Source organism: Alosa alosa, chromosome 9, assembly GCF_017589495.1.
Source record: "Alosa alosa isolate M-15738 ecotype Scorff River chromosome 9, AALO_Geno_1.1, whole genome shotgun sequence".
In the NCBI taxonomy this organism is placed as follows: Eukaryota; Metazoa; Chordata; class Actinopteri; order Clupeiformes; family Clupeidae; genus Alosa; species Alosa alosa.
This window is the reverse complement of record NC_063197.1, coordinates 34,862,601-34,875,100: the sequence shown is the minus strand read 5'-3', so window position 1 is coordinate 34,875,100 and position 12,500 is coordinate 34,862,601. Positions and strand designations below refer to the sequence as shown.

At 46.1% G+C, this 12,500-nt stretch overlaps 1 protein-coding gene across 1 annotated transcript in view; it reads left to right on the top strand.

Annotated features, from left to right (window-relative positions):
• palm1a (paralemmin 1a) overlaps window positions 1-12,500 on the top strand; it is a 71,093-nt gene that overhangs the window by 28,858 nt on the left and 29,735 nt on the right. The window contains 1 exon segment of the mRNA XM_048252934.1: window positions 2,836-2,916. Coding sequence (XP_048108891.1) covers window positions 2,836-2,916 — 81 coding nt within the window.

Here is a 12,500-nt window from a genome sequence, read left to right as displayed (position 1 = left end):
GTTCCACCTGCATCCTGCATCAGTATAGTGCCGAGGTAGCCTGGGCTCTCACACACACACACACACACACACCGCGTCTAGCCTGTCACATCCCTTCTCTAGCCTGGGTCTCTGCACCCCCCAAAGTGACCTTCTCTGCCTGCTCTATACTGGGCTTCAGGACAGAGACAATACAGCCAGTCAGCTGCAGGTGGTCAGGAGGCACACACACACATACACACACACACAGCTCATCAGTCCAGTAGGCTGTCTCCAGACCAGAGGGGTAAAGAAAGGCGTGATTGGCTCTGTGTGACGACTATTTAATCAGACACACTGTATGAACCCCCTTTACCATCACACTGAAGGATCTTCTCAATAAGACGTCTCTGTGTGAGTGTGTGTGTGTGTGTGTCCATTGAGCTCAGATAAATTGCCTTTAGAGGCCAAAGCTTGTGCCCATACTTGGCAGGCTGAATAAGCCTCACACCGTGCAGAAAATGTCTCTTTCCGAGAAGAGGAGGGGCAGAGGCAGGAGGAGATGAGAGAAGGAGAGAAGGAGAGGAGAGGAGAGGAGAGAGGAGTAGGGCAGAGAGATGAGAGGAGTAGAGAGAAGAGAAGAGAGAAGAGGAGAGAAGAGAGGAGAGGAGAGAAGAGAGGAGAGGAGAGAAGAGGAGAGAAGAGAGGAGGGGGTGGAGGGGTTGTTGCGGGTGACTAGTCATCTGGGGAGACACATGGTCCAGGCTCTAATCACTTAATAGTCCAGTCAAGTTGCCCTGGGACAAGCACAGGACCGGGACTTCCTCTTTATCGGCCAGCCACAGAGCACACAGCTCACAGGCAGCCAATCACAGAGCACACAGCTCACAGGCAGCCAACCACAGAGCACACAGCTCACAGGCAGCCAATCACAGAGCACACAGCTCACAGGCAGGCAGCCAATCAGAGCACACAGCTTACAGGCAGCCAATCACAGAGCACACAACTCACAGGCAGCCACTGGGCCTGGTCAGGGAGGGGGAAGTGGCGTTGAGCTAGTATCCCATCAGCCACTGGGCCTGGTCAAAGTCAAAGTCAAAGTCAAAGTCAGCTTTATTGTCAATTTCTTCACATGTTCCAGACATACAAAGAGATCGAAATTACGTTTCTCACTATCCCACGGTGAAGACAAGACATATTTGACCAATTTTAAGTCCACAGACAAACATAACATTCAAGTAAACAAAAAGTAAGTAAATAAGTAAATAAGAGGGCACATATAATAATAATGAAAAATAAGAGCAGCAAAATGTTGTTGACATTGTGCATAGACAGTCAATAAAATACTAGTGCAAATACTGTAAAATACTATAAAATACTGTTTGACCTAAGTAATAAAGAAAGTGGCATAGTGGTGCAAGTTATGTAAGAGCAGCAGAAGTGTTGTGTTTTCAGGACAACAACACCAAGTTGTAAAGTGTACAAGTGTGCAAGTGTTCAAGTGTGCAGGTGGAGGTGCAGGCGGCCATTGTGGGTCCAATGTCCAGGATGTTATGTAGCTGAGGGTGGAGGGGGAGGGAGGGAGAGAGTTCAGCATCCCCTTACAGCTTGGTGTATGAAGCTGTTAGTGAGTCTGGTAGTCAGGGGGCATAGGCTTCTGTACCCCTTCCCAGAGGGCAGTAGATCAAACAGATTGTGAGCCGGGGTGACTTGCATCACTCACAATTTTGGTCATGCCTAAGGGTGAGGTGGGTGGTGTAAATGTCCTTAGGGAGGGGAGTGAAGCACCAATAGATCCTTCCAGCTGTGTTCACTATGGCTGCAGGGCTTCCTGTTGTATTCAGTGCAGCTTCCCCCCCACACAGCGATACAGCTGAGAGGATGCTCTCAATGGTGCCTCGGTAGATTGGTCATGATGGCTGGTGGAGCACTTGCTCGCCCTGAGTTTTTAAGGAAGTACAGGCGGCTGAGCTCTTCTGCCAGTGATGCAGTGTTGGTGGTCCAGGAGAGGTCTTCACCGATGTGCACCCCAGGAATTTGGTGCTGCTCGCTCTCTCCACCACAGCACCGCCGATGGTCAGTGGCAGGTGTTGGGTGTGACCTCTCCGAAGTCAACAACAATCTCTTTTGTCTTGCTGACGCTCAGCAGGAGGTTGTTGTCCCTGCACCCGTGGGTCAGATGGCGGTGACCTCCAACCTGTATTGAGTCCGTCAGCGCAGGTGATGAGACCCACCAGAGTTGTGTCGCCAGCAAATTTCACTATGTGATTGTTGCTGTAGGTTGCAGTGCAGTCATCGCGTCAACAGGGTGAAGAGCAGCCGGACTGAGCACGAAAGAGGGGCCCCCTGTGCTCAGTGTGATGCTGCTTGAGGTATTGTTGCCAACACGACTACTTTGGGGCCTCTGACAGAGGAAGTCCAGTAGCCAGTTGCAGAGGTAGGTACTGGAAGGAGGAGGGGGAAGTGGCGTTGAGCTAGTATCCCATCAGCCACTGGGCCTGGTCAGGGGAGCCGCCATGACAGAGCGTCCTTCAGGGTGAGGGGGGTAGAGCACGGGGAGAGGGAAGAACCCAGGGTGTGTGTGTGTGTGTGTGTGTGTGAGTGAGAGGGTGTGTACTTTAATGCTGTCATTCAGTAAACTTTGTTTCTTCAATGCATGACATGACATCAGGCCATAATGATGAGTCTCGTAGTCATGACGACTGACAACTCGTAGACATGACGGTGGTGTTCTTGTTGCCATCTAATAGAGACAACGAAAGCAAATAGTGCACAAAATACACACACACACACACACACGCTACATGCCTGCTCCTTCAGCTGAAATAACAAACGTGTGTGTGTGTGTGTGTGTGTGTGTGTGTGTGTGCGTTTCAGGAGAAGAGGAAGAGACAGACAGAGATCGAGAATAAGAAGCGCCAGTTGGAAGATGACCGCCGGCAGCTCCAGCACCTCAAGGTAAGATACGCTGAGTCATCATGACCCCCGCAGGTAAGATACACGCTGGAGTCATCATCTGTCTGGCCATCTGACCTTTGACCCTACCTGCTTGCGCTCCCTGGCAGAGATGGACCGCAGCCCGGTGTCCTCCCCACTCACCTCAAAAAATGCCCAGCCGACGCCCTTAAACAGCCGTGACAGCAGTGCCCCCTGTGGCCAGTCTGGCCCAGGATCGGCCCACTTCTGTTCCTGATCTTATGTGTGTCATCTGGTCCTGATCTTATGTGTGTCATCTGGTCCTGATCTTATGTGTGTCCACTTCTGGTCCTGATCTTATACACACATAAGATCAGGACCAGAAGTGGACACGCATAAGGACCAGAACCAGGACCAGAACCAGTGTCATTTGGAACCAGTGTCATTTGGTCCTGATCTTATGTCCACATCTGGTCCTGATCTTATGTGTGTGTGTGTGTGGAGGGGGGTTGTATTGAGAGCCTATTGAACAGGGTGTGGCATTGCTTAGGACAGGTCTGGTAGAGTAGGCAGCTCTACATGTTGAATTGGATTTCTGATTCAATGAGCCACACACATTAAAGGCTCCCACTAGAGCAGATTCTTCCACATTGTGGCTATAACACACTGCTAGCTCTGTTAGCACAGCTACCTCTGTCAGATGGTGGTGGCTATAACACACTGCTAGCTCTGTTAGATGGCGGCTATAACACACTGCTAGCTCCGTCAGATGGTGGTGGCTATAATACACTGCTAGCTCTGTTAGATGACGGCTATAACACACTGCTAGCTCTGTTAGATGGCGGCTATAACACACTCTATAACACACTGCTAGCTCTGTTAGATGGTGGCTATAACACACTGCTAGCTCTGTTAGATGGTGGCTATAACACACTCTATAACACACTGCTAGCTCTGTTAGATGGCAGCTATAACACACTGCTAGCTCTGTTAGATGGCGGCTATAACACACTGCTAGCTCTGTTAGATGGCGGCTATAACGCATGACCAGCTCTGATCTGCAGAGTGTGTGTGTGTGTGTGTGGCATCACTCAGAATGGGCCTGGCCAGCAGCTGTGGGAGCGCATTTATGATAGTGTGAGTGAGAGAGAGAGTGTGTGTGTGTGTGTGTGTGTCAATGTGTGTGTGTGTGTGTGTGTGTGTGTGTGTGTGTGTGTGTGTGTGTGTGTGTGTGTGTGTGTGTGTCAATGTGTGTGTGTGTGTGTGTGTGTGTTTTGTGTGTCTATCTGTGTGTGTGTGTGTTTGTGTGTCTATGTGTGTGTGTGTGTGTGTGTGTGTGTGTCAATGTGTGTGTGTGTGTGTTTGTGTGTCTATGTTTGTGTGTCTATGTGTGTGTGTGTTTGTGTGTCTATGTGTGTGTGTGTGTGTTTGTGTGTCTATGCGTGTGTGTGTTTGTGTGTCTATGTGTGTGTGTGTGTTTGTGTGTCTATGTGTGTCTATGTGTGTGTGTGTCTATGTGTTTGTGTGTCTATGTGTATGTGTGTTTGTGTGTCTATGTTTGTGTGTCTATGTGTGTGTGTGTGTGTGTGTGTGTGTGTTTGTGTGTCTATGTGTGTGTGTGTGTGTTTGTGTGTCTATATGTGTGTGTGTCTATGTCTATGTGTGTGTGTGTCTATGTGTATGTGTGTGTGTGTGTGTGTGTGTGTGTTTGTGTGTCTATGTGTGTGTGTCTATGTGTATGTGTGTGTGTGTGTTTGTGTGTCTATGTGTATGTGTGTGTGTGTGTAGATAGATAGATAGATACTTTATTGATCCCCAAGGGGAAATTCAAGCTGATGGGCTAACTGGGCTAACAGGGCTAACTGAGCTAATGGGCTAGCAGGGCTAATTGGGCTGATGGGCTAACTGAGCTAATTGGAATAACTGGACTGATGGGCTAACTGGGCTAAAAGGGGTAACTGAGCTGATGGGCTAACTGGGCTAACAGGGCTAACTGGGCTGATGGCTTAAAGGAGTAACTAGGCTGATGGCTTAAAGGACTTCCTGTTCCTGTTATGAGACTTAAAATGCCGTTTCCTCCTGCTAAATATGCAGCACATTGTTTCATGAACACAAAACTCTCTCCCACACACACACACAGACACACACACTCTCTCTCTTTCTCTCTAGTGCTCTAGTCTGCTGTAGTCTGGCCCGGTCTACGTAGTCTGGTCTGGTTTGGTCTGCTGTCTCCCCCTGCAAAGGCTGGCCAAAAATATCCAATAAAACAACTTACCATGAGCAGTTTCTATGGACCTCAAATGCACAGTCAGCAAGCCAGACAGAGAGAGAGAGGGTGGATGGTGATTGAGCGAAAGAGAGAGAGAGAGAGAAGGGAAGGTGAGGGAGAGAGAGATGGAGGGAGGATGGTGAGGGAGCAAAAGAGAGAGAGATAGAGGGAAACAAAATATTGGAGGGAGGATGGTGAGAGAGGAAGGGAGAGAGGGAGAGAGAGAGGAAGGGAGAAAGAGAGAGGAAGGGAGAAAGAGAGGGAGAGAGAGAGGTAGGGAGAGAGAGTATGGTGAGGGCACAAAAGAGTGAGGGAGAGAAAGAGAAACAGGAAGCCATGGTATGAATGGCCAGTGTGTGTGTGTGTGTGTATGTGTGTGTGACAGAGAGCGACTGGTAAGAGAGGGGCAAGCTGCCATAAGCTTCTCATGCAGCTCATTCTGGACAGAGAGACACAGAGACTCTTCATTGTTGTAATCTGTACAGAGTCTTTGGTGTTTACGTCAATGAAGAGATGTGTTTTTAATCTGTACAGAGTCTTTGGTGTTTAAAAACACATCTCTTCATTGTAATCTGTACAGAGTCTTTGGTGTTTACGTCAATGAAGAGATGTGTTTTTAATCTGTACAGAGTCTTTGGTGTTTAAAAACACATCTCTTCATTGTAATCTGTACAGAGTCTTTGGTGTTTAAAAACACATCTCTTCATTGTAATCTGTACAGAGTCTTTTGTGTTTAAAAACACATATCTTCATTGTTGTAAATTTTAGAGAGTCTTTGTTTAAAAACACATCTCTTCATTGTTGTAAACTTTAGAGAGTCTTTGGTGTTTAAAAACACATCTCTTCATTGTTTTAATCTGTACAGAGTCTTTTGTGTTTAAAAACACATATCTTCATTGTTGTAAATTTTAGAGAGTCTTTGTTTAAAAACACATCTCTTCATTGTTGTAAACTTTAGAGAGTCTTTGGTGTTTAAAAACACATCTCTTCATTGTTGTAATCTTTAGAGAGTCTTTGTTTAAAAACACATCTCTTCATTCTGTTGATGGTGACTGGAGAAAGGGGTCCATCCCCATGGAAACAGATCTGTGCTAATGGTCTGATTTTGGGCTGGGGTGGGGTGTGTGTGGATGGGGGGGGGTGTTTGAAGAGAGTAGGAATTAGGGGTGAGCTCATCTCCCTGGTGTGCGCATCCATCTGTGCAGAGGTTTGTCACAGAATCTGTGTGTGTGTGTGCTGATGTAAGAGCCTGAAAATATTGTTACCATCCAAATGCATGTACATTACAGTTATAAAAATATAGAAAATATTTTGTCTTCATGGTGTGTGGGTGTGTGACATGCAAGAATGTGAATAACTAGTGCAAAATCCCTCAGAGTGTGATATCTAACAGCCAGTGTGACTGTGATAGCTGGATATAGTAGTCAGGGTCAAAGGCACATGATGTGTGTGGGTGTGTCTGTGTCTGTGTCTGTGTGTGTGTGGGTGTGTCTGTCTGTCTGTGTCTGTGTCTGTGTGTGTGTGAGCGTGTGTGTGTGTGTCTGCGTGTGTTTGAGTTGTCTGTGGCTGATCGTGACTGCACAAGTGTGTTGCGTCTCTTCAACAATTGATCAGACACAGGATGTCAGTGGGGGGGGTGTTTGTCTGCTATTTTAGAGTGCATTGACTGCAGGTGTGGAGGAGTGGAAGGGAGTGTGTGTGTGTGATCATGTATGCTTATTTTTCTCTCTCACGTTTTTGTCAGCATGTGTCTGTGTCTGTGTGTGTGTGTGTGTGTGTGTGTCTGTGTGTGTGTGTGTGTGTGTCTGTGTGCCGTACAACACACAACACACAATAAACTAACAACACACAACAGCATTGTACAACACACAACACACCAACAGCATCGCACAACACACAACACACCAACAGCATCTCACAACACACAACACACCAACAGCATCACACAACACACCAACCGCTGTTGTGAAACCTTTACTTAAAAAGTCAAATCTTGACCATACCAATCTGAGCAACTACAGGCCTATATCAAATCTATCGTTTTTGAGCAAAGTACTTGAAAAAGTTGTTTGTAATCAGTTAAATACCTTCCTCAACGAAAACAGTATCCTTGAAAAATTCCAATCAGGTTTTGGATCAAATCACAGCACAGAAAACGGCTCTAGTAAAAATAGTCAATGATCTCAGACTAGCTAACACTCAAACAAAGTCTCAATCCTTATTCTTCTGGATTTGAGTGCATTTGACACCATTGATCATAGCATCCTAATTCACCGCCTTTGCGTAAGGGTGGGTCTCTGATAATGCTCTAAACTGGTTTCAAACCTACATTACTGGCAGAGATTTTTATATCAGTCTAGGAGATCATGTATCTGAAAACATGACTTGCCTTTTGGTGTGGCCCAGGGAGCTGCCTTGGTCCCCTGCTATTTCTATATATGCTTCCATTGGGAAACGCCATAAGTCAGCATAATGTAAACTTCCACAGCACGAGATGATACCCAATTGTATCTTTCTGTGGAGCCAACTAACCCAGATGGCCTTTTGCTCCCTCACTGCATGCCTAACCTCCATTAATCAGTGGATGAGCAAAAACTTTTGAAACTAAATGATGACAAAACAGAGGTACTTCTGGTTGGACCAAAACTAAAAGCGAGATATTATTCTTAGTAATCTGGGGAACTTGGCACACCAGGTCAAACCAAAAAGTAATAAGCCTCGTGTCATCTTAGATGCAGAGTTAAGTTTTAAGCCCCATATCAGTAAAGTTACTCAGACAGCCTATTTCCACTTGAGAAACATTGGCAAAGTGTGGCCCTTTTAACTCAACAAGATGCAGAAAAACTAATTCACTTTATCACTAGCAGGTTAGACTACTGCAATGCACTTTTCACTGGTCTTCCCAAAAACATCTAAAGAAATTGGCACTCATACAGAACTCTGGGCTAGACTTTTTAACTAAGACTAAGAAGAGAGAACACATCCCCTGTGTTGGCTGAACTGCACTGGCTCCTATTTCCTATAGAATTGATTTTAAGGTTATGTTAATTACTTACAAAGCTCTGAATGGCATAGCACCTTCATATATCTCTGAGCTTTTAATATCTTATCAACCACAAAGGAAACTTAGATCATCCAATTCTAATCTTTTAATCGCACTCCAAAGTGCTCCACAAACAAAGTGGAGAAGCCGCGCTTATCCATTATGCCCCCAAACTATGGAACACCCTGCCTCTGTACATCAAGCAGGCGAAGTTCAGTAAATATTTTTAAAAAGATCTGAAAACATACCTGTACAGGAAAGCTTTTAGTTAACTCCATCTTATCCTGTAGACTACTTTTTCAGATTATTCTACATCTGCTACTATTGAGGGGCGCAGCCAGCCAGAAGCAGATGGGCTCCCCTATTAAGTCAGGTTCTGCTCAAGGTTTCTTCCCTGGAATATGGGAGTTTTTCCTTGCCACAGTTGCCATATGGCGGCTTGTGGGGGTAAGAGGGTTAAGGCTGCCAGTCTTATGACGCCATTTTCTATATTTTTGATATGTTGCTGAGTATATCATAAACAGCAAAGAAAAGTGATTGATAATGACTGACTGACTATTATTGTGTTACATGCTTCAAATGTAAAGCACTTTGAGCTGCATTCTGTGTATGAAAGGTGCTATACAAATAAAGCTTTATTATTATTATTATTATTAACAGCATCACACAACACACTAACAGCATCGCACAACATACAACACAGCAACAGCATCGCACAACACACAACACACCAACAGTATCGTACAACACACAACACACTAACAGCATCGCACAACACACAACACACCAACAGCATCACACAACACACCAACAGCATCGCACAACAGCATCGCACAACACACCAACAGCATCACACAACACACCAACAGCATCGCACAACACACAACAGCATCGTACAACACACAACACACAAACAGCATCGCACAACACACAACACACCAACAGCATCACACAACACACCAACAGCATTGCACAACACACAACACACCAACAGCATCGCACAACACACAGCACACCAACAGCATCGCACAACACACAGCACACCAACAGCATCGCACAACACACAACAGACCAACAGCATCGCACAACACACAACACATCAACAGCATCGCACACAACACACCAATAGCATTGCACACAATACACCAACAGCATCGCACAACACACAGCACACCAACAACATCGCACAACACACAACACACCAACAGCATCGCACAACACACAACAGCATCGTACAACACACAACACACAAACAGCATCGCACAACACACAACACACCAACAGCATCACATAACACACCAACAGCATCGCACAACACACAACAGCATCGTACAACACACAACACACAAACAGCATCGCACAACACACAACACACCAACAGCATCACACAACACACCAACAACAACGCACAAACACAACACACCAACAGCATCGCACAACACACAGCACACCAACAGCATCGCACAACACACAACACACCAACAGCATCGCACAACACACAACACACCAACAGCATCGCAACACAACACACCAACAGCATCGCATTACCAACACACCAACAGCATCGCACAACACACAGCACACCAACAGCATCCAACAGTTAATTCAGACAACACACAGCACACCAACAGCATCGCACAACACACAACACACCAACTGCATCGCACAACACACAACACATCAACAGCATCGCACAACACACAGCACACCAACAGCATCGCACAACACACACACACCAACAGCATCGCACAACACACAACACATCAACAGCATCGCACACAACACACCAACAGCATCGCACACAACACACCAACAGCATCGCACAACACACAGCACACCAACAGCATCGCACAACACACAGCACACCAACAGCATCGCACAACACACAACACACCAACAGCATCGCACAACACACAACACATCAACAGCATCGCACAACACACCAACAGCATCGCACAACACAAACACACCAACAGCATCGCACAACAGACACCACACCAACAGCATCACACAACACACAGCACACCAACAGCATCACACAACACACCAACACACCAACAGCATCACACAACACACCAACAGCATCGCACAACACACATCACACCAACAGCATCACACAACACACAGCACACCAACAGCATCACACAACACACCAACAGCATCGCACAACACACAACACTCAACACACCAACAGCATCACACACCACACAACACACCACACCAACAGCATCGTACAACACACAACACACCAACAGCATCGCACAACACAGAACAGCATCGCACAACACACAACACACCAACAGCATCGCACAACACACCAACAGCATCGCACAACACACAACAGCATCGCACAACACACAACAGCATCGCACAGCACACAACACACCAACAGCAACACACAACACACCTAGCCTGGGTGTTCCCATGCTGCCTTGCGCACGATTTGATTCACACTGCTAAGGCAGCCTGGAGACCATGGAGCAAATTTTCGCCTGAGATAGGGGACCAATCACAGAACAAGAGGGAAAGCAAGACGATGATGAGCTATGCACAGACACATTTGATAGACATCCGTGGGCACCCAAATAAACGGATCTGGGCATTTTTTTTCAAATACGAAAAATTAACGTTTGGTTCCCAGACCACGTCTCATTGAGAAGTGGTGGCGCTAGCCAGGCTACAACACACCAACAGCATCGCATAACACACCAACAGCATCGCACAACACACAACACACAACAGCAACACACAACACACAACACACAACACACACACACAACAGCAACACACAACAGCAACACACAACACGCAACACGCAACACACCAACAGCATCGTACAACACACAACACTCAACAGCATCACACAACACACCAACAGCATCGTACAACACACAACACACAACACACCAACAGCATCGCACAACACACAACACTCAACACACTAACAGCATCACACAACACACAGCACACCAACAGCATCGCACAACACACCAACAGCATCGTACAACACACAACACTCAACAGCACCACACAACACACCAACAGCATCGGACAACACACAACACTCAACACACTAACAGCATCACACAACACACAGCACACCAACAGCATCGTACAACACACAACACTCAACAGCTTCACACAACACACCAACAGCATCGTACAACACACAACACACCAACAGCATCGCACAACACACAACACACCAACAGCATCGCACAACACACAACACACCAACAGCATCACACACCTCATAACACACCAACAGCATCGCACAACACACAACATTCAACACACCAACATCATCACACACCACACAACACACCAACAGCATCGCACAACACACAACACACCAACAGCATCACACAACACACCAACAGCATCACACACCACACAAACACACCAACAGCATCGCACAACACACAACATTCAACACACCAACAGCATCACACACCACACAACACACCAACAGCGTCGCACAACACACAACACACCAACAGCATCGCACAACACACAACACACCAACAGCATCGTACAACACACCAACAGCATCGTACAACACACCAACAGCATCGCACAACACACCAACAGCATCGCACAACACACAACACACCAACAGCATCGTACAACACACAACACACAACACACCAACAGCATCGCACAACACACAACACACCAACGCACAACACACAACAAACTAACAGCATCGTACAACCAACAACAAACTAACAGCATCGTACAACACACAACAAACTAACAACACACAACACACCAACAGCATCGTACAACACACAACACACCAACAGCATCACACATAGAACACATAACAAAACAACAGTGGCCGGTTGCACAAAGCACCTTAAGTTAAGTTTTTCCCTTAAAATCTGATTTAAGGGTCCCTTAAAATAAAAACGGTTCCACAAACACCCTTAAGTTTTCTCCTTAAGGTTTCCTTAACATTTTCCCCTTAGTATTTAAGGGTTTGTCCTTATCTTGTAAGAAATCCCTTTAAACTGTTGCACTGAACGAATCTTAGTAGTCTAACTAAGGGGAAAACCTGACTCCTACCTTTTAACCATATTATTAACCTAATTGATGCTGATAAATTAAGTTTATTAACTACTTTTGACAATTCAAAATAAAATCTTAATACGCTTCCTCTGTCAAATAGGCCTATCAGAAACATGCCGTATTGTTATTGTGTGGTTTATGTAGGCTAACGTTAACAATTCATGTGGATGTCTTGTTAGCCTATGAGCTCTCGGGTTCGGTTCTAGGGCAAAACGTTATGCACTGATGACAGTCAGAATCATC